This window comes from Artemia sp. Qi Xiang Cuo, chromosome 19, assembly GCF_049724085.1.
Source record: "Artemia sp. Qi Xiang Cuo chromosome 19, ASM4972408v1, whole genome shotgun sequence".
In the NCBI taxonomy this organism is placed as follows: Eukaryota; Metazoa; Arthropoda; class Branchiopoda; order Anostraca; family Artemiidae; genus Artemia; species Artemia sp. Qi Xiang Cuo.
The window spans coordinates 38,324,641-38,348,548 of record NC_142812.1 but is presented as its reverse complement, the minus strand read 5'-3'; the positions used below and the strand labels follow the sequence as shown (position 1 = coordinate 38,348,548).

The following is a 23,908-nucleotide window of genomic DNA, read 5'->3' as shown; positions in this document are numbered from 1 at the left end:
GTAACAAGGCAAAAGTTACCAAGAAAAAGGGGAAAAAAGCCTTGAGTTTTGACAACATAGATAGTAGTCAGGATGAAATGGAAGAAGAATTCCAATTAAGTGACTCTGATGATGAAAGCATGCATGCAGAGATTGTGGAAGACGTCGACTATGAAGATGTGAAAAATGGCGACTACGTCCTTGTCTTTGAGGAAAAAATAGGGGAAATTCCCATCTACTCAATTGGCGAGATCATTTCTCAGGAGGAAGACGAGTATGAGATACTCTATTTGAAGAGACTTTTGCCATTCATGAAGTTCAAGCGGACGGATCAGATTTTTACATTCGATAGAGCCAGCATAAAAATGAACATAGGGTCTCCATCCTTTACTGGCGGCACTATGCGACAAGCAGAACAGATTGTCTTTCAAGTGAACTTGTCCCAATTTGACATCAAGTAGTTATGATTTTTATATGTATTCGAAACATTTAATGTACACGAAAGAAATATTCAGTTGTCTACTCTTGACTTTAGCAACCCAGGGTGTAATGGACACCAGCATCCGAAATACCCATACCAAATGTCCATTACACACGAGTATTTCAGGTACATGGACACTTTTGCCACTTTTTGTTTGATCGCTTCCCATGAGAATCTGTTAAGAGGTATAAGTTTGTTGTAAATAGCTGAAATAAAGCTAACATACTGAAGTTAATGTTGGTAGAATCAGATGTGCAAAATAGTCTTACTGAAAAGTTATTTGCAATCCTGTGAAAAAGTGTCCACAATGCCCCAGTCTCCCCTACATGGTGTATCTAAGTCAAAAGTGCAAATAATGTGCTTCGGTTTTAAATAGCTGATTTATGTTCAGGGAATTTACTCAATTTTAATAAAATAATAAAATGCATTGGAGACCTACCACCCCCTCATAGAGTCAATCAGCAGGAGCACGAGAATAAATTTAATTGGATGGAAAGGTGCAATCTGTATGTCGTCCCTCGATATGTGTCCCTAGACATGACTAGTCGCTGTTTAATTAAATATATTTTTTCAGGGAACTATAAGATATTATTTTAGTTTAAGCTTTATTTGTAAAAGATGGAATTGACAGTACTAGTTCATTTGTGAAATAATCCATTTTAAGGCCGATAGAAATTGTTCTCATTAGTTTGATTTTTCTCTTTTTCAGTAAATAAAACCTTATTGGTGAAATTGATTTCTTGGTTTCTAATTAGTTTTGAATTGTTAATTTTACAGGACGCGATCTTGATTTCTTCGATGACGTGGCTGCTCAGAAAATAACCTCCATTATAGCAAGAATAAAGCACAAATCTCAAATTGTACTAATCGAAGGTCAAACCTGTGAACTCGTCGGTGATTCAATTAAATTGAAAAGCGAGGTGAGTTAATGTCCATTTGTTTATTTCTTTTATTCGTATATACTGCGATGTTGTGAGGTTACTTAAAAAAGAAACGTTTTCAAAGTCTTTTTTCTAATTAAATGCAAACAAGGAAACCTTAGGAGTAGGAGTCAGAAGATTTTTCAAGGGAAGATCTTTCTGTGATTACAGAAAATGAATTTGTCTTTTTTTTTCCTTTTTTCTTTTTTTTTGTACCGTTTAGTTTGTGTGCACTCAAGTAGAACACTCTGAGGAAATCAGGTCAAAGCCTTAAGAATATTTAATCTTTAGTTTTCGACCCAGGGGTCCTCCATTTTCCGCCACCTTTTGTACGTTTCGAAGTATCATGTGTGCCCTGCAGTTCCGCCACGCGCTGTACAGTCCTCACAACGCTTGGCACATTTTTGCCACGTTTGGCCCACACCACTGTATAAAGATAATTAACAGTAAGTTCACCGCACACGATTTCTGGCTCTTCATTCTCGGTACGTACAAACAGCTCCTCCCACATACTCTTTCATTAGCGGGTTGCTAATGTTAGTGTGTGTCAGCGGTCCAATTACCCTGGAAGACATTTTTTGGTAGAAACTTTCTCAAAATGACTTTGAAACCAACTCGAGACTTCGAAACCTACTTGTAATTCCTAAAAACTTCTAATAATAACATTGCACTTCTAATTACAGATTTTCATATATGTATTGAAATGTATTAATTTAAAATTAGGTTTCTTTAAAATTTAGTGTTCCAACGTTGAAGCCAAGTTTCGCCTTCAAGGGAAATCTGACTTGTCTACCCGTGAAAAGGTCTAATGTCGCTTATGTTTCTACGTTAAACAGAGCACTTACGTCGCGGTACGGGTTTTTATAATGGGTGAGATAGAGAACGATCATGCTGTCTATTATTTATATAGTGTGGCTCACACCAACTGGTGTACGTGATTTCCGTAAGTCTTCTACCTTTCTTATTCAACTTAAGGTCCGTTCACAGTGAGATTTACTAATAACGAGAATTAACTAGCGCTAGTTTGATCCATTTTAGATTTTTCATAGAATTTTCGGTACTCTTGCATTATGCGGGCCTTTCTAAAAAGTCAAGTTTGGTTAATGCTAATAAAATAAAATAGGATGAATATATAATGTTTAGAAACAAATTTGGGCTATATATTTGCACATTAGGGAGGGGGGGGGTTAAATCATAGCATATATTAAATACGTAACCAAACATAACCTAGGTACCTTCCCCCCCCCCCTAAACCCAAAAAAAAAACATGGTTTAATATCGTATACACAATGAAAAGCACGCTATCATTGCCTAATTCATAGCGGTAAACATGTCAAAAACGGGTTTTGTCATTGCCTACTTTATAGTAGTTAACCCGAGAGGCCCGCATGATGCAAAAGTACCGAATGTTCTGATTGGTTTGAATTAGTACTAGCTAATTCGAGCATTAATAAAATTTCATTGTGAACTCACCTTTAGGTACACAAAGCCGTGAGCACTTGGACTATGTGTCTTGGCTTTTTCTACAATTAGCCATGGCTTGATGCCCGCAACTACTTGATTTTAATTAAAAATCAATGGACTTGGTCTCGGCTTCGACCTCGTTGAAGTGACAATGCTTTCGAAAAATGGCATGTGTCTTGTACTCTTAATTTAAATTGTACTCATTGCTAAATAATTACTCTTGCGAAGCCAGATCAAATATTCTCGTAATTAATTTTTTTCCCGTAAAATTGTTCAAGCTGTATGAAAGAAGCATCAAAATTAATTTAAAGTTATGTCTATTTTGTGAAAGCTCTCACTGCTAGCATCCTTTGCAGAGTTACAACCCGGGGAAAAAATCACTAGATTTTAATGATTTCTTGGTTGATTTAGTGATTTTCTGCAATAACTGAGTGATTTATGTGCTGATTTAGTGTTTTTTTTTGTTTACGCAATATAAAAAAATCATTAGAAATTGTGGTAAATCACTAGGAGTAGCAACCCTGATCCGTTGTCCCGATTTTAATGTTTTGTTGACAGTACAGTGTAACGACATATCTGCCATCTAACTATTGGACCAAGATAGTGTTTTAAAAATTGGACCGATTTTTTTTTCAAACTGTATCTTGTGTTGGGCTAGTTCAATGTTTTTTTTTGGCTAGGAGGGGAAGAATACTCTCACAGTATCTAACTACGGCTTTGTTTACCGAGGTCTTGTATAGTAATTTTACATAGTTCTTCACACGGTATCCAATCCACATAAATTTGTTTCGAACAATAATATTGCTGTTAACACATATTTATGTTGTTGTTTAAACGCCTTCAAGCTGCGTCTACTTTATTAGGGTTTGTTTTTGTAAAGGAATATATGTAACGGGACCAAAATCCGAGAAGCATGAACCCCCCTGTCGAATTATCAATTGCGACAATATTTTCTGATAGAACGCTAAGCAAATTGAAAATATAAAAATTAGCAAAATAAAAATTCCGAGTTGTACAAAATTCCCCCAATAAAGCGTTCTATTTAGTATCCTGATTATTTTACTAGTGGATGCAATTAAGCTTTGGAAGCTTTGCGTAAACCATCTTTTTTCGGGGAACCTTAATCCAAAAGGTCAGAAAAATTACAACATGGTGCTGAATAGTGCTGGCTCATTTCGGAACATCCTACAAACAATGGATTTAACTACGGCATTAAAGCTAATCGTTGAAATATTGCAAACAGAAAAAATAACATCTTAGTCGAAACTTGCATTCAGAATAATTTACTATAATCATCGATTTTCTTCTTAATGGCATTTTTAGAAGAACGAAGAAGTGTGTCCAGAATGAAAGTACATTCTGAATTGAAATGGCAACTCCAATTTCTCTTTTTCTTCCTTGCAGTATTTCGGCCATTTCAAAAGGGCTTCGATTTTACAGTTAAAAGATAAATTATCTAAGGTAGTTTTTGAGCAAGAGATAGTGAAAAATTTCTCATCCCAATCGATACTAGTCTATAGTGAGTGATTTTGAACAGATTCATTGCTGATGAAAATGTCATTGCTTGAGGTGTCATTGCTTGATCTCTTTTGAGAGTGTCTGATATACGCTTTGCCTTTGAGAGCGTCGATGTTTTGAACATTCTGAACGGTTTTTAAAACTTATAGCTTGGGAATATACGCCACGATTAGAAAAAAAACAGTAGTCTTAACTTCTCTTGGAGAATAATACCTCTATTTACTCTATTACGAGCTGGATATTGCTAGCATTTAGCATTTTGTGTGTAGAGCACATTCCTTTGGGGTAACTAATTCACAAAAATGCGGGGGGGGGGGGGTGCAAGGATTTTTTCAATGAAGATGCGAGAAAAAAATATTTTTTGAAATTTGAGGCGGGGGGCTTTTTGGAATGTAAATGCACACAAAAGGGGGAGGGCAAAAAATTGAGGGGTGGGGACAATCGCCCCTATCCTCTTTTTGTCATGAGAAAATAAGCATGAATACTGAATCGCATAATTTTGTAGTAAAAATGTTGACTGTTTAGTAGCTTAGGCTACGTTTAGGTCTATTTTTTGTTCCTTTATGGTTTGAATATTCTGGAGCTAGATATTCGAAAAGACTTTTATTTTATTGAACCTTTTGTGGAAGTTATTTTTTTCTGTAACAATGAATTCATGATTCATGCTAATCAGAATGTACATTTATAAATTATTCGACTGTGAAATAGTGAATTCTATACTAATTAATAGTATATATATTTTCAAGTTATGATTAAAGTCTGTATTGTTTTGGTTTTTCACTGTTTGTATTTACTTTTCATACTATTATTTTTATTTCTCTTCTTTTATTTTTCTTTGGGCTGGGGACACCTTGTATATGTTGTTTGGGGTTTGACACGTTCGACCAAAAGGTCATATGCGTTCGTATCACTCGATTATTCTGTGCCTTCTGTTATCACTGGCCTGCTTAGGTGTCACTTCGGTCAATATTCAGTCTAACGCTCTTACGCACTTACTTAGTCTTACGCTCACTAGATAAAGATAATTCCAGGATTATTACAAAAGCCGATAAAGGCAATAACGTTGTTGTATTAGATTCAGATGATTACGACAGCAAAGTCAGGGAAATTTTAAATGATTCTAACACATATGAACAATTAGCTACCGATCCCACAGAAAAATTTGTCCAGGAAGTCCGAAAAGAGCTTTCTTATCTAAAAGGAAAAGGTGAAATCACAGATCAATTGTACAAAAGGTTTTACCCACGCGGGGGTACCTCCCCTCGTTTTTATGGTCTTCCTAAAATTCATAATCCCGGTAATCCACTTCGACCCATTGTTTCTTCTTTTAATTCTCCTACAGCAAAAAAAAGGGAAATTCTTATCCGTTGCATTTCGCCCACAATTCAGGCTCAAAAATCCTATATTAAAAATTCTGCTGATTTCGTTTCCAAGGTAAAGCAAGTTTCGTTTCCAAGGTAAAGCAATCCTCAAAAGGCCGAACTGATTTTGGAGCATAAACTTAGTTCTAACCCATCTATATCAGAAAAATCTACTCTTTCGAATCAGACACTTCTTTCACTTATAGCCCTTTTTAACAGAACTTTTTTTACTTCCATTATAGAGGCATTTTTTATAGACAGAAATATGGGCTTTCAATGAAACAGAAAATTTTGACTCTGCCCTTGCAGAGTACATTTTTGAAAATCCAGACCATACTATTTTATTTAATCAAGCTAGCCTAATTTTGCATGACAAAGGTATTGTCCAGCACTACAGAGAAGTTGTTGAAATTTATTAAATACCAACATTTACGTCTAGCTTTGAACAGGAATTCAGGTGATTTAAGAATAAATGAGTCGTATTTCGGTTTTCTTAAAAGAAAAGCCGAATATTAGGGTTTAAGTACGGGTGTCGCCACTTATTGATGCAAAAATGGCACAAAAAGGTTACTATGCCACTTACTCGAAAGGGAGAACCCCTTGTCGGCCCAAATGTTAGTGGGATTCCCGCTCTTACCCCAACGGTTCCGTAAATATCGGGTTTGGTACTACCCGATTTACAGTATACCCTGTCCCCGGGTATGATAACACGATCGAGTGGTCAAATGGCCACTTTCTAAAGCCAAATGTACCCGCCTTGGGTTACGGCTCGAAAATCTCTTAACTCTCTCCTTAAAGGTAACAAACCTCCCTGTCAATATAATAATGACGGTACCTCGTAGCTCTATTCCTACCCTGCCTGGGTTACGGAAACTAGTGCCTAGTTTGTAGAAAATATCTAACTTGTATTTTTCCAAAAGGGTCACAATAATCCCACATAAATCTATATCCCCGAACGGGGTCTAAGCGCACACTAAAAAAAATATTTTTCACACAACTGCTCATATGGGTGGACCTCCGCTTGGCCCAGCCAATCAGCTACATCCCCATTCAAACCCAATTCGACCTCTTAGATTTATCTTTCAATGACTCCCAAACCAGGAAGTACAAAAATAGAACTTGGTTCAAAGCTTACTTATTGCGACACCTCTAACTTAACAACGAGAATTTAACCTGGCTTTTGAAATTATACTATAAGCAAATGTAATTAAGAAAATGAAGACAGGTCATTTATCTGAAAGGAAAAGAAACAGAGGTGGAACCCCAACACCTCCCCCTGTAAGATAAATTACCGCCCACGCGCTACCTTGGTCCACCCTTACAGACATAAACACTTAACTTCAACTTTACAAAATCCATTTCCCTTCTCTCTTCTACCAGTGTCTGTGCTACTACTTCCACCGCTTGGCTCTGGATCGGTCGTCATCGACACGTCTCTAATGTAGGACTACCATGGTCTAAATCGTATAGCCTCCACATTAGGTTTTGAAAATTGAAGTCCCCAAGCTTCGTAGAAAACGATTGTGCGGAGCACAATAAAAACAAAAAAAATTTCTAACTCTCACGAATTTATAGTTGAGAGGAGCAGAGAATCCGTTTCTGGGACATGTGATGATGCCAGCCATCATGAAAAATTGGCTGCACTAGCCTCTTAATTTCCATCTGTGGAAACAACCCCACATCTCAATCTAAAAATAAATTTCCCCTTGGCATAATTTCAGATAATCTATGGCCGAAAATGCAAAGGCTTGTGAAAACGATAAGGGTACTGGGAATGAAGTAAAATTTTGAGCGAACCATGAATCGCCTTTTTTCTGGGTTCCCTCCCCTGGGATAATTAAATGCAGAATATGCGTTGCTGCTAATTGAAGATGAAACTTAGATACATCTCCCACTGAATACAATTTGCTGGAAATAATTGTCGGTTCCCATGAAGAATAACAACTATGAATAGGGTTACTGGACAACGGTTGGGTGAAGTATGAAGTGACTGGGAGAGAGTATCCCCCAAGGACTCCAGATCAGAAAGGCAAAATCTCGGTAAAGGGATCACAACTTGTCCGCCAGTTGTGCATTGAGGAAAAGGGCTATCTTTTATGTCTTCCCGCAGGGGATCTTCCCCAAGGGATTCCTCCCCCTCATAATGGAACAAACCCTCTTTTGAGTTGATAAAACTAGTCTCAGATTCCTTTCCAAATTTTTCCAATCCGACTCGACATTCCATATATCCCGACTTTCCCCCAACCCGTTGTAGGTCATTCATCTCTATTTTGTAACCATCTTGTTTTATTCCCCATGGGCCTTTGACCTCTTTACCCCCCCTTTAGTTTTGTTACCAAGGCAAAGCCCATCCAACATTTTATTTTTCGCCACTGCAGGATGGATCTCTAAATTCTGTCTCTTTTTTATACTCCTCTTTTCATCTCTACTTTTCTCAATTTTGTCATTCTCACAATATAATAAATCCTTCTTAAATCTGATTTGGACTGCAGGGTCCACCACCTTTGACTACTTGGCTTTATTGTATCTCCGTTTAATCAAATTTTTATCTCTTTTAGTCTTCTTATTCCTACCACAGAAACAAACAGGTCGTTATCAAATGGGAGATAAATTACGTCATTTGGTTTTTCATATTGTACTAAAATTTCTCGATTTTTTTGAGGAAAAGCGTGTACAATAAATTTCGTCTCCTTATTCTCTGGTACAATCAGCGCTTCATTTTGGCCTGTACTTGTTAGTGTCTCTTATTCATTAAAAGTGTTCTCAAGTTTTCCATTTTCTGGAAATTTTCCAAAAAAATCATTCTCGCGCGTCTTATTTTCAATATTTTGTGGTCTTTTTACTTCCGCATCCCAGTTTTGTGGATTATCAATATTTTGAACACGCGTATCAAGTATTTCATTTTTCCGACAGGGTGGCACAGACTCCAAGGGCGGATCCAGGATTTTTTTCGGGGGGGGGGGGGTTACTAATTTTTTACTCAGTTTTCGACTAATTTTACTGTTTTTTACCTAGGTTTTAATAATTTTCGACTTATTTTAGACTCGGTCAAAAATTTCGGGGGGGGGGGGTTCAAACCCGGTAAACCCCCCCCCCCCCTGCATACGGCCTTGACAGCCTCCCCATTTGTTTTATGGGCCGGTCCACCTCCCCCCGCAGTTAACGGAGTATTATATTTTTCCGTCGTAGTGTAATTTTGTAATTTTCCCACTTTAAAGAAGTCGCTTTTAACGATAGGAGATTTCCGATATCTCCAAAGTCTCCTCCTACTAAAACATCCTCTGCTAGGGTAGGTACTAAGCCTACTTTTATCGTTTTTCTCTGGACCATACCGTCCTTCTTTGCAATTTCTATTCTTACCCAAGCAGACGGGCATGGGTGCTTGTCTCCATAATAACATAATGTTGTAATGTTATTTTATGGTCTATCTCCGTTCTATGAATTAGGCCAGTTCACACATAGGTTTGGTCACTGCAGGAATCGATTGCCATTTCGACTACTTCCCCTTTCAATTATCCGTATATCTCATGCACCTCTACAAATGCGCATCTTTTTCTTTTATGATTAGCCATGGCTCAGACGGTCGTTTTATGTGGTTATTGGTGTTGTGGACAGGAACAATTTCATTCATAATGCGCCGTAGTAACTCAGTCATACCAGGGTTGTTCTCCTTGTGCTGGTTTACAGTGCTTATTTTTGTTATACTCTCTATATTGAAATATGTCTGTCTCCTCAACTTCCTCTCTTATTTCGGTCCACCTATTTGCCATTTCTTCACTTGTTTTTGGGTTCTTTTCTTTCAAATATATTTTCAATTCTCTGTGGGTATTTTCTAAAAATTATTCCATTACTGTTTTATCTATTATTTCCTTCTTTTCTTTTATTTCTTCCGGGTCTTCTAACATTCTATAGTTTTCTAACTCTAGCCATTTTAAACATATATCTTTCAATTTGCACCCGAATTCTTTATAAGTTTCGTTGTCTCGTTTTCTTTCGCTTCTAAATCTCCTTTGAAACTTTGAAACTCAGGGGAGAGTTGAAACTTTTCAAAAATGGCTCGTTTTAGTCTTTCAAGATCTTTTGAGTAGTCCATTGGTAATGCTTTATATGCAATTTGTGCTTTGTAGTTAAGCGGGGGCTGTATTCTTGTCACCCAATTTTCTCTCGGTAATCCGCGTATTTCCGCGGTTTTTTCAAAATTGCATATGTATAAATGTACATCTTCATTTTCTTTCATTGATTGAAGGTTTACTGCCTGCATTATCTCTATTGTAGACGATTTCTGAGGCTCTTGGGAATTTCTTTCCTGCAATCATTTCCATTATGTCTTTCCTTTCCTCCCTGTCCGCCTCCTCCTTTTTTTCTTTGGCTACTCTATCTCTTTCTCTTTGTTCTCTATCTTCCTCCTCCTTTCGTTCTCTGGCTATCCTCTCTTTCTCTCTTTCTATTCTATCTCCCTCCTCTTTTCGTTCTCTGGCTATCCTATCGGCCTCTTCCTTTCGTTCTCTATCTATTCTAATATTATCTTCTCTCTGCTCTCTAGCTATCCTCTCTTTCTCTCTTTCTTGTCTATCTTTCTCTCTTTCTTTTCTATCTTCCTCCTCCTTTTTTCTCTGGCTACTTCTCTTTTCCTTCATGAAATTTAATATTTGTTTTGTTGTATCTATTTGAGTACTCTTTCACGAGCCCCTGCTGGAAATTGAGCATGTACTTCTGGTGCATGTACTTCTGTACTTCTGGTTGGCCTACTATGATTCTCTCTGTTTTATATTCTCTTAATTCGTTTTCTGATTCTATTCGTTCTATAATTATATTTCCTTTTACCCTCAACTCCCCTACATTTTGTACTTCATCTGAAGGGTGAGTTGGTTTTGTTTTATTCGTCCTTTCATATAGTGAGTTTTATATAGCCACTGTTTCTTTTGTCTGGGTTTCTCTATCTGGGAATAATCCTATCTGAAGTTGCCTTAGACTTTTTCTTCTTCCCTGGTTCGTACCGGGGATCGCTCTATTACTGAGTTTGTTTTGAAGATTTCCTCTTCACCCGTCTCAGAAATGTCTATTTCACCTGTTGAGTGATATATGGTTCTATCTGATGGTGTTTTTCTTAGGGTATTTCCAGCGGGAGTCGCATACAATTGTGTTTCTGAATTCGATTTTTGTTTTACCGTGGTAAATCTTGTCTCAATTCTCCGTTTGTCCGCCATTATTTCAAGGTTTACTTAACGTCTTCCGTCCAAACGAAAATCCTTTTATCAATGTCTCTTTTTATCCTTTCGTGAAAAATTGTTTCCTTTTAATTTGCCGATTCTACGTGGGCGGCGCAGCCTCTTGTCTTACAAGTTAATTATTCGCGTGATCTATTGATTCTTAACTTTTATTAGTTATTGTTATCCGACTAGGTACAGCCCGGATAAAAAAAAATTCTCTTTGCAATATTTTATATATATAACCACAATATGCTACTCTTGTAGGCTAAATTACTTGCCTCTTCGAAAACGCGGAAATCTTTTACTATCAGTGCTGTTGATAGCTCCGTTTCTTGCTGCCGCCACTTATTGGGGTGTAAGTACGGGGGTCACCACTTATTGATGCAAAAATGGCACAAAAAGGTTGCTATGCCACTTACTCGAGAGGGATAACTCCTTGTCGGCCCAAATGTTAATGGGATTCCCGCGCTTACTCCAACGGTTCCGGGTCTATCGGATTTACTGATAATAACTTTTCTGGCTCCCACCAATGTTCGTGGTATTTTGCCACCAGTGTTATATCGATAGGCCACAACGCCACTGGCGTGGTGATATACGGGTGTCACCACTTATTGGAGGGGAAAGCCCCGACCCCAAATTATAATTTGATTCCCGCATTTACCACACCGGTTATGCAAATATCGGGTTTGGTACTACCCGATTTACAGTATACCCTGTCCCAGGGTATGATAACGCGATCGAGTGGTCAAATGGCCACTTTCTAAAGCCAAATGTACCCGCCTTGGGTTACGGCTAGAAAATCTCTTAACTCTCTCCTTGTAGGTGGCAAACCTCCATGTCAATATAATAATGATGGTATCTTGTAGCTCAATTCCTACCCAGCCTGGGTTACGAAAACTAGTACATAGTTTGTAGAAAATATAATACTTGTATTCTTCCAAAAAGATTACACTAATCCCACATAAATCTATATCCCCGAACGGGGTCTAAGCGCACACTAAAAAAAAATAATATTTTTCACACAACTGCTCATATGGGTGGACCTCCGCTTGGCCCAGCCAATCAGCTACTTCCCCATTCAAACCCAATTCGACCTCTTAGATTTATCTTTCAATGACTCCCAAACCAGGAAGTACAAAAATAGAACTTGGTTCAAAGCTTACTTATTGCGACACCTCTAACTTAACAACGAGAATTTAACCTGTCTTTTGAAATTATACTATAAGCAAATGTAATTAAGAAAACGAAGACAGGTCATTTATCTGAAAGGAAAAGAAACAGGGGTGGAACCCCAACACCGATACTTTAGTAGTCCCAGATATAAACCTTGTACCACTTTCCCAATCACATTATCAGACACGTCAACAACCCCTTAGGTCTCAAAGAGTGTCTGCAAGGAACGCAATTATTAAAATCAGAAATCAGATGACATAGTTCTCAAACTCATTCAATTGCTGGTACGGCTTGTTTTGAGTGAATGACTGTTTTTCTTTTATTTCTCAGTTATTCGCTAGTAGCCTATCCGTCGTCGGCAGTTCAAATTTTTGGATTTTTTTGCAAATCGCGGATATTGGTGAATCACTCACTTTTATGGTTGTTAGATATTTGGTTCTAATTCTTATAATTTTTGAATTATTGAAGTTTATTCATCTTTTGATTTTTTGGTTTTTCATTGGTTTTTTGTTGTTTTGCTGGTTTTTTTTTCACATTGACTTTCCGCGTTTTCTTTTGTTGGTTTTTTCTTCGGCAATCTCATTGAATATATTTTTTCGTTTCGCGCTGAAGAAGAGAGGCGTTTGTCCAGTTGAAATATTCGCTTTGTTTTGTTTTGTCAGTATTTTCATTTGGCCTTTAAAAACCCCATTTTTGCTCGTTTTTCTTTCTTTATGTTATGTCAGGCAATGTGGTTTAAGAAATTATATATAGAAATTACCTATGGATTGTACTGGGTACCCGGCTGACTGACCGTATTTCAAACAGTAGGCTGTACGAAAAGTGTGGTCAAAGCATAGCATATATTAAATACAACTAAAGTTTAAATATGGTTCACGGAGTGAGAAATCCCCTGTTTGCTTAGCTTGCCAAAGGAAAAGAAGCTGCTTGACTAGTTTTCGCTTAACAAATTCTCGATTGTTTCTCGTTTATTTAACAAGTACCTATATATATATATATATGTATATATATATATATATATATATATATATATATATATATATATATATATATATATATATATATTGCCTCAATTTATCTGAAATCCAGGAAATCACTTGCTTCAATTTATCGTTCAGTGTGCCAACCTCATGTTATTTACCTCGCCGGTGCGTCTGATCTACTTGCCGAGAGTGATATAGATAAAATTAATAAGCGCTGTTTTAGATATGCTAAGTCCTATTGTTTATTCTTAATCGGTACTGAAATTCCCGTCTCGAAAAATTTGGAACCATGAATCCAGTCACAGAGTTGTCGAGAATCCGTAAGTCTGAGATAAAAGTGATACTGAATTGACGATATTTTTGTCCAATAATAATCTAAGTGTCTTTTTATTGGTGCGTTAAGTTTGTTCCTTTTATTTTTACTTGCTCCACTGTAATCTTTTTGTAGATGATGGGTAAATAAATCATTATTATTTATTTTTTAATTATTTAATGTATTTCTGTGTGCCTCCGATGGCCCAGGAGAAGTTGAGGTAATGTATGCTAATTTATTTGCAGTCATCACAAATATTTGTTTCATTTTATTCATTTATTTACTTTTTGCAGGCAGTCTGTGGAAGGAAGAAAAAAGTGAGGCATGACCTCATGAAGTGGTTGTTTAATTATCATTTATTGACACTAGTAATAGTTTTTAATGAGTCAATTAAGACTTTAATGACGCACTTCAGAATTAATTTGTTATTTAAAGGCGACTGAAAATACACTTGTTCATAGCAAAAAAGGAGAAGAAGGTGATTCCGAGATGATGGAGTGACTACTCCCCCGAACTTTTTGACCAATCAGACTAATCCACAACGTGTCGATGGGCTATGACTCATGGTGTAAAACCTATATTTATTTTTGTAAAGTAAATTGAATTTTCTAGTAATCGCTTTATTATAGCAGTCTTAATCATGTCAAATTCGCCATTAATATGATATAATTTTTTAATGGAAGTAAAACTTATATGCGCATAAAGTTTTTTTTTATCTTTTAATTACAAGGTTTAAAAACATGACTTGGTTGTTGTAAATTCCACATATATTCCAGGAAATAAAAAATGTTTACCTTCTGAAGGGTAGGCTGTATTGAATTTTTGAAAAATTGGATATTTATAATTTGCCTTCCTCGAAAAAAAAAATATCGCAGCCCAAGGAAGATGCTATCAAAGCTGGCCCCTGCGGCTCTTTCCTCACATACGAGTTTTGGAAAATGTTGAGATTGCTTTGTCTCTAAAAAGATTCAAATAGATCATTGTTTTTTTATAAAAAATAATTTTTGGTTTAAGTAACGTTTTCTTTTTGGAAGCGTGTCCTAACTCTTGTGCAGTAGCCTTCTTAATTTTTCTAAAATTATTTTGTTTTCAGAAATACGTAATAGTCTCGAAGAATTTATTTTTTGATGTTATGAACAACTTTTATTGTTGATCAGTTTGAGACTCTAGAATTACTATATATATTTAAATATTATTAATAAATGGGTCCCAAAAAAAACATAGAAATCTCCATATAATACTAACAAAACTAGATATAATTCTAACGATATCAAAATAGGTCCCGACGCATATTAGCGTGTTTGGGATGACCCGAAAAAAAGGGACACTTCAACTACTTATACACTAATACACTTCCTCGGGGGAATAAACTCTGACTCCTTATCCCCTCCCCCACCCCTACTAAACAATTAATCAACATTCTAAAGATAATATATTTTTGCAGGGAACTTAAAGGAATCCCACACTCATACTCTATTATTCATCATGTTTCCTTTCATATACCGACACTCACCTCAATCAACCCACAAATCAATTTCTCTTTTAACACTCACAAGCATATACTCACTCCCAATATATATATAATATATATTATTTTTTGGAGTAAAATCTGTAGGATGCAGCACAAGAGCTTTGTGTTTGTAACTGAGGCTATTTTTTTATTTACAATAGTTATTACTTGTTCAATAATAAATTCAAAAAAAGACTAATTATATAAAGTGGTTCCGGTGACAATGCAGTCTCAACCTGCCTTTTCCTGTCGTCAATTTGACGTCAGGAAAAGGGCTTAAGAAGCCATCTTTTTTGCTGATATGTCGAATCATAAATCTTTTGGACAAAAAAAAAAAAAAATATTGTGAGAATCTGATTTTTCATGAATTCCAACAAATACTACTTTGTAGTATTTGAAGTATTTATTTACTTTTTTCTACAGGTAATTTGTCGGAGGAAGTCTAGGAAGGAAGAGGAAGTACTTATCAGATGGTCACCGGATTTGTAAGTGTTTTTTTTTTTCTAATAGAAACATTTTTCCAGACCTACATTTCTACTTATTAATCTTGAGGAACCTTTGGGATCAATTACATATTTCCATGAACCTCAGCACAAATTTGTGTAATGTAGGTAAAACCGTCAGGGTTCTTAGCTTTCATCATAGTTCATTATAGCTCATATTTTATTGTTGAACCTCTAGGAGTTTTCTGCGAGACTCTGGGTTTTCAGAAGTTTCAGGGTGTATAAAAGGAGTTTCAGAGTGTATAAAAGTTCTGGATAATCCAGTTTCTTAAGTTCTTTAAGGTTCTTTGTAAAGTTCTAAGATAAAACCTAGAGGTCGTGATGAGTTACAAGATTCTGAGCAATAAATGATCCCTTCTTCTTTTGTTCTTTTTTCTTTCTATGCTTTTAAAAGAATACTGCATTTAAAATGTTTCATGTATTATTTTATTGCCTCCTTTTTAATCTGAAAGACTTAATGAAACTTGAAATATGAATGCTTAATGATAGAGAGGATTTTCGTTAAAAAGTTTAGGAATTTATCATTTATTCATAACAGGTGCATAATTGAAAATGGATTTTGGATCACACTTCAATGGGAAGGGATGACGCATTTTTCCGAAGTCAACCTACCTCCAGAGCTAAATCTTCTAATTAGGCTTCAGCCCTTATGACCCCCCCCTTCCTCTTAAAAGAAAGAAGAGTACTAGGATATTTTTTACTGTTGCGTATAATTCACCTCAGTATACTGTAATTCGATAAAAACTGAAAATGAACCAAAATATGAGATAACTGTATTCTTGCTCTGACTCCAGACGCTGTGCTTGTCATCTAGAGGGTGTTCAACAAATTGACCCTTGATGAGTGCCACTTGCCCATAGGATTGGATGAATATTATCCAAATATTTTCACCTTTATTATAGATCACAAAATTCATCGAATAAAGCATATATTTTAGGGCGTGTACTGACAAGAGTCCATTTTTTCGTTATGCTGGTATGCTCTTTTCTAAACTCGTTGATATAAAACTCATCTTGGATTTTATGAATTAGTAAGTGGTACTGTGTAGGCTGTAACCTACACAGTATATTGGTAAGGAAAAGGGAAATTAAACAGAAATCCAGCAACAGTGCTGGATTAGAATATGGTCAATTAGAATATGAAACAGCCGTTCCAACGTAAATGAAATTTTGGAAGGCTTTTAAGAAGATCAAAGCCATTTTGGAAGTATTCCAAAAGGCGACCAAGCAATTGCCTGGTAGTTTACGATGTTTTGGCTTGGGGGTTGCAAGGAAGAATAAACTAGTGATGCGGCAGGAAGGCAAGCCTCTATGCATCCTTCGCTACTTACCCATTTTGACACTGCTCTTGATATTGCTGCAACTCTTCATTTTCTTCTTGACTAAACTAGAAGTCAATTAATGAAGACGCTGAAACATACTTGGTTTCAATTACACTGGATTAATTATTCCTAGAAAATGACGGAAAAATGAACTTTGTTCACGTTGACGCTACTGTATTTTGTGTTGAATTTTCTAGTTTAAATGACAGGATTTTTCATTGAAATGAGACAAAAAAAAACAAAAAAAAACCTCTGTAATTCCATTTGAGAATCTGAAAATAGTTATAAATGTTCTCCTTGCGAATCCTGTATTGCGGTTTTATTTCACGTCCTGTTATTTATAGCTGTGTAATTCTAAATTGTGTATTATGAAGCTCTAATTGTATGTAGTTACCACTGTATATAAATAATATACAGTAAGATCACTGTTCAGTGATTTTTGGCTACTACATTCTCGGCGCGTACAAACGGCTCCTCCCATTTAATGTTCCATCAGCGGTCCAGTGTATATTTCCCTGGATAATGTATTTTTGCAGAAACTTTCTCAAAATACCTTTGAGAAACCAACTCGAGACTTCGAAACCTACTTGTAAATCCTAAAAACATTTAATAATAACATTGCACTACTTATTATCGATTTTTATATATGTATTGGAATAAATTAATTTAAAATGATATTCTTGATAATTTAGAGTTACAGAGGTGAAACCAATCTTCTCGCTCAAGAGAAATCTAACTTGTATACCCAGGAAAAAATTGAGTTTCCCTTAGTTTAATATTTGTTCAAACGATATCCGGAACAGTTTTATCTCGGTCCGGCTTTGTATAATGGTTGAGATAGGGAATGATTATACTGTATTATATTTATATACAATGGTAGTTACTCCCCATCCCGCTCCCCAGTAATAATGTCAATTCTCTTTTATAAAGAAAAAGTGCAATTCTATTTCGATGTTTTGACACTAAATGGGATTAATGTCTAATGTTGTGTGCTTGTGAAATAAATTCAGATTCGGTGACTGATTTTTTTTTTCATTATTCTTATGGCCACTTTCATTCTGTATTTTTGTAATCATGGCCAATCTTCACTCTTTTTTATTAGCTGATGTCGGTTCAGGGCTGAATTTTCTCTTTGCTAACACCAAAAGGGTTGTGGCGATTGATAAAGCGGTTGCTATAATCTCGATCCCTTCGTAGAAGTTGTGGAAATCCCTTTATGTCAGAAAAGACGAAATCGAACACCACCATTCCTTGCTTTTTTGGCCGTGTGTATAGAGATGTAAGATATCTATGGTTAGATTATAATGAATTATTATGGTTATTGAGGTTAGGTTATTCAGTCGGTGTATTTCATTGTTAAATATCATTTGCTACATACACCCCTATTACCATTGTAGGGATTTGATATTCATGTGGAATTCGTTCAAAACCAGTTGTATCAATTCAAGAGGGTGGGTTGCTTTCTCTAATAACACCATCCAATGGTCTTGAGCTAATAATAGTAATAAACAAGCGAATATATAAGTTGTTTTTGTAGCGTTCAAAGAATTTAGACATTACCAACGTTCTTTGGTAATGTCGTTGAAGGCGTTAGATGTTTTGTCCTAATTTATAAATTATCGAAAGGATTGTAAGGCATATGCTGTGACCTAAACTCATTCCCAAAGTTCTTTGGTAATTTTGTTGAAGGCCTTAGATGTTTTATCCTACTTTGGAAATTATCGAAAGGATTGTAAGGTATATACTGTGACCTAAACTCATTACCAACGTTCTTTGGTAATGTTGAAAGCGTTAGATGTTTTATCCTAATTTGTAAATGTCGAAAGAATTGCAAGGTATATGCGATGACCTAAACTCGTTACCAACGTTCTTTGGTAATGTTGTTGAAGGCGTTAGATGTTTTGTCCTACTTTGGAATTATCGAAAGGATTGTAAGGTATATGCTGTGACCTAAAATCGTTCTCTTAAAGAAAAAGAAAAAAAAATTAAATGGATCAAGAAATATTCGAAATCTAAATTTGAACTTTCAAAAATGCTGTTGAAATTGGATTTTAGATCAAAAGTAAACGAGGATTGTCAATCGACCCTTATTTCTTGGACTGATTTGGTATATCAATATTTATGGGAAATACAATTACATTCTATATTTTACTATTATTCTATAGCTAAAATTGAGTTCTATCACATACTGAACTACCGAGCGACCATTGAGTATGCATAGTTTTTTAGATGGAAAATACATCAGATAAGTAAATTTTCCATCTTATTTTAATAATTTTTCCATCTAATAAGTAAATTTATTTCCATCTTATTTAGATGGAAATAAGCAGATTTGGATCCTTCTCCAATATAAATTTTATGTAATACCTAAATTCTGGTTCGGTGAATGGACAGACCTGAGATAAAAGTATCTTGTCCTTGTGGTTTAAGTTACAGCTGCAGGCTTGTCACATAATCGCTTGCTTCATAGGAAACAAATACCTTGAGAATTAAAAATTAAGCCCCTTTCAGTGTATGTGAGTAAAATGATTTCGTCTTCCCATCTCTTCATCTCTCTCTTTGGTACAGGCAATTCTCACCAAATTTAAAGCTCAAAAAGTCTGGAACCAGTATCTTACAGATCTCAGCTTTAAAGAGAGAGTCGAGAGACGGACGAATACTGAATGTTGGGGAAATGTTGGCCGTTGAATGCGGGGAAAATAGGAATTAAAAACTACTAGTACCACCAAGGCCGTATCGGAGGGGGGAGGGGGGAGGCTAGATAGTTTGAACCCCCCGAAAGGTTTGTCTGACTCGGAAAAGCATAACACAAATGGATATAAACAAATTTTTTGTGCGTTTTTTTAGGTTCTTTGTGTAACTTTTAGGTTTTTTTAGGTTCTTGTTCTCATCGGTTTCATATAAGGCCCATCCATAGTCATATTTTACTAATACCAAACTTTAGCTAGTGTTAATTTAAGCCAATCAGAATTTGTAGTGTAATTTTTCAGCCGATCGGAGAATTCTATTAAAAAAAATCCGATTGGCCTATAATAAAATAGCGCTATCTAAATTTCAGTATTAGTAATATGTAAATATCATTGTGAATGTGCCTATACTCTTTCAGAACGTTGACAACGTCTACGTAGCGGGCTGGAACCGACAACAGCTATACTTTTGTTATTTTACATATGCGTGTTTTGTCCGTTTAATATGTCAATAAATCAGTTCCGTAATTCAGTTATCGAGGAGTGCTATATAAACTTAATGGGCCATGCATAACAATTAATCATGTGCGAAAATATTTTTTGCCCTAAGGCAAGGACTATTTTGTTCTGAACTGATTTAGTATTTTATTCAGTAATTTTTTGTTTTATTTAGTTTTTGTAATTTATGCTGGGAAATGCTACTTGACTTTGAACTATTTTCTTGCGCTATTGGTTTGTTGCTTGTTTAGTACTTTTTTTTTCAAAAACAATATTTATTTTCAGGTTTTCTGAAGAATGGGTGTCTTGCCATTGTGTGCCAAAAGAAAAACTGGTGAATTTAAGCCGAATTCCTGCTGTTTTTCGTCAAAAAATCTTAATAGCCGCTAAGCCTCAATCTTCTTCTCAAAATCGTAAACGGCCGAAACTGGACGATGCTCCTTTAACTTAATGGAAAATAAGTGAAATTAGTGCATTTTAGGCAAAAAGTGCTGTGAAATAGGTTTTTTTTTGTAACGGATTTACGTGAATTCGTCATGAAAGATGTTGCTACTATAGACTTTTTCCTTTTTTAATTTCTTATTAGTTTGGAGATACTCTTGCCTGCACTTTGCGTAGCAATATCTTTTTTTGCGTATTTTATTGTGATTTTTTAGTGCGTAATTGACCCTGAGTCAAAAAACAAATCACTGCCACTGGTCTGGCTGGTTTCCCAACTTGACCAATGGGATCAGTCCTTTTTCTTTATTTAACCAATCATTTTCTTGCAAAATATTTGCTTTCCCATTTACTCTCCGTAGATTTGATGAAACAAATAGCTAAACAAATTTTAACTTGTGATTATAAATAACTATTGGAAGGCTCAGTATATCCTTGATGAATAATATTGATAGGTTTTCTTTGTTTTTAATGCCCTAATGGTGCCGCGGCTGGGGAATTTTTGCTTATATTTGAGTCGGGAGGGAGGCGCTGTAATTAACTTTTCTCAGTTACGACCAATCCTAGTAATGGTCTGCCTAATGGTACTATATTTTATCCGTATATTAGCTTAGATTCTGATCTTGCGGTCTTGACCAATAATTTCAGTTTTGTTCCTTCAGTTCTGAAAAATCCCTTAAATTCTAAAAACAATTGTTTCATAATTAAATTTACATTATTCCACATTATAGATGGTGTTATTCTGTACATGGAAGGACTGAGCAACTTACTCCTCTTCTCAGGTATATATCATTCATCCATGGCGACATCAATTATTTAACTTTAGTCTCGACATTTAGGGTCTTTTCTTTCTAAACGATTGAAGTTCTTTGTAAAAAGTTTTGATATCGTTTTGGGTTAGACCTGGCCTGAGAGGTAGTTCCGCAAGGAGGTTGCTCTTGAAACGAAGCTTTTTTGACAAATATTCCTGTCTACAAGTCTGAGTGTTGATTCTGTAGAGCAAGATTCGTGATCTCATTATAAAGAACGACTGCGTCCTAAAGTTAGTTTAAAAGAGTAAGTACTTAAAACACCTAGGTTTGGTTGGAGTAAGCAGGCTAATGGTATAGAAAACACATCTTGCGTTGAAAGGCGTATTTAATGATAGTGAAAAAAGAAAGAAAGCTGGGAAAAAAGGCTATTTGGATATAAGGCTTCGAAAACAGTTGTGGATAATATTAATATATTATCTAGTATCCTTTCTTGTATTTGGGTTAAGACAGCAGCTGCGAGCTTTCCATGCGGTCCAATAATTTTTCCAAGATCGAAACCTATTTCTCCTGGGTTCCTTCCATTTTGATTTCAAGCCAGTTTTCGTACAATCATCAACCGAAATGGCATCCTCCTTGGTTTTCAAGGGCAGTTTTCACACAGAAAGCCGGGTCTTGCGTTGGCCCCCTTTGCGCTTCTTACAACTGGGAAGAGGTTGAAGGAAAAGAGTTTTTTTGTTAGTTAATGCATTAAATGATCGGAGTTAGTTGTGAAATGTGTCATACCCGTAATCTCTCGATTATTTTATTGCTCTCAAGGCGTTGGAAGCACAATCCAAGAAGATCTCCCTTGCTCATTCTATCAATTATTCTAACGCGGAGGATGTTTGAAGGGAAGGGTCAAATGCTTTGAGTTCGCTTGCTTCAGATGGCATCAGTGTCCAAGACTTCAGATAAGGAAACCGATTTGACAAGGACTTTGTTCATTCGGATCTTTGCTCCAGCTCGATTTGGAGCTTCAATTATGGTTAGGAATTGAAGTGAGCACGGGTAGGAATGCAGTTCTTCTCTGAACTTCTTTCGAACTACTTCCATTACCATCTATCAGAGATCTAAGGTAGTTAAATTCCTCCAGTATCTCGATGTTAGTCTATGCATTTCTGTAATTCTAATCCCCCTATGGTGTTCTATGTTTTCAGCACTGCAATTCTTTCCTATACGCACTTTATATAGCTCAACTTATCCTAAAATATTCCAGTCGCATGGGTTAGAGCATGTAATTGTTGATACTCTCGTCAGAGCTAAACAGATATTTGAACGTAACTTAGAACTAAGTATGGTACTCAGCCTGTATGACTTGTCGCTTGGCATGACAATTATAAACTTTCCACGACTAGTCGATTGAAACCCCCTTTCAAAAGGGTTTCAAAAGTATGGTACTCAGCCTGTATGACTTGTCGCTTGGCATGACAATTATAAACTTTCCACGACTAGTCGATTGAAACCCCCTTTCAAAAGGGTTTAATAGTGCTAGTTTAGGTATTGCCTCTGCCACAAGTATATCCTACATGGCGACCGATAGTGGATGAACTGTTTCATGGATTTCCCTTGGTACAAGTTTTCTAAAAGAGAATAAATAGCATTTAACCCAATGGAAAGAGTCGTGTATTGCCAATATTGTCACAAGATAATTTTCTAATTACACCGTATTTGCCATGGAGAAGCTTATTCATATAAAACATCATAGTCGGTATAATAAATCTTATTAAAAATTTCGAAGTCCGCAATCAGAAGCTAAGCATTGTTTATGTGTTGCCAAGCTCTAGGGCCTGCCTTGGAGCTCGTCTCTGGCAATATTATAATAGTGACATTTTGGACAGCCGAGCTACAAGTTTTTAGTTCCCATCATCTAGAATTGAATTAGATGGCGCAGCCGGTGTGAGCTAGATGGTGCTGTGCTGTTTGCTATAAAACAGTCCGAATTTCTCTATTCAATGGTTACAATGATGTGTTGTTGTTTCTTTTTTTTTTTTTTTTTTTTTTTTTTTTTTTTTTTTAATTTAAGCACTGAGAGCTAAAACACCAACCTCTTGAGTCAAAAGAACTGAGACTGGAAATATTGGTCGAACGCAAGTCCTTGCTGCTCATAGCTTCATTATTTAAAAAATCCATAATTTATTTATTTTTTGCCGAGATGGTACTGTTATTAGGAATAATGCATTGGTTACAAGGCCGTATCCAGGGGCGGCGGGCTTTGAGGAGTTTGAGCCTCTCCCCCCCCAAAAAAAAATGTTTGTCCGACTCGTAAAAAACGTAGCAAAAATGAATATAAACAAATTTTTGATGCGTTTTTTAAAGTTTTTTTTGTAAACGCTCCACCCAGAAAAAAACCATAGATATGGCCCTAATTGGTTATGCCCCAGAATTCGCTTATTATTAGTAATAATGGAATATTTGTCGTTAATTTATTTGCAAGACAACAGATAACACAAAATTATAGGTAATTTGTGTTATTATAAGTAGAGAATGGGCTGCAAAGTTAGCCCCTAATTTTTTTGCTATTTTAATTTCATTACTAATGATTACTGAGTTTTGGAAACCTCCTATTTTAATGCTAGGACTTTTTCATGCGTAATTTGGAGGCTCGTCTGAGAACAACTGTTAGATCTCGCTTCTTTTGCTTTCATTAAAATCGTTTCTTCCTTCTTAAGGCGTAGAAGCATGGACGCATAGAACGAAGCTACCTTCGTTAGGTAAGAATATCACACATGTCCTTGCACTTTGCCGTTCCAGATGATTA

The 23,908-nt window shown here is 36.0% G+C and overlaps 1 protein-coding gene across 2 annotated transcripts in view; it reads left to right on the top strand.

Annotated features, from left to right (window-relative positions):
- Nucleotides 1–23,071, top strand: part of jing (AE binding protein 2 jing) — a 139,479-nt gene extending 116,408 nt beyond the window's left edge. For both annotated transcript variants that reach the window (XM_089104888.1, XM_089104889.1), the window contains 3 exons: nt 1,238–1,380; nt 15,336–15,397; nt 20,207–23,071. In XM_089104888.1, the coding sequence (XP_088961014.1) occupies nt 1,238–1,380; nt 15,336–15,397; nt 20,207–20,372 (371 nt within the window). In that variant the 3' untranslated portion in view covers nt 20,373–23,071. The remainder of the gene's footprint in view (nt 1–1,237; nt 1,381–15,335; nt 15,398–20,206) is intronic.
- The last annotated feature ends 837 nt before the right edge of the window (nt 23,072–23,908 follow it).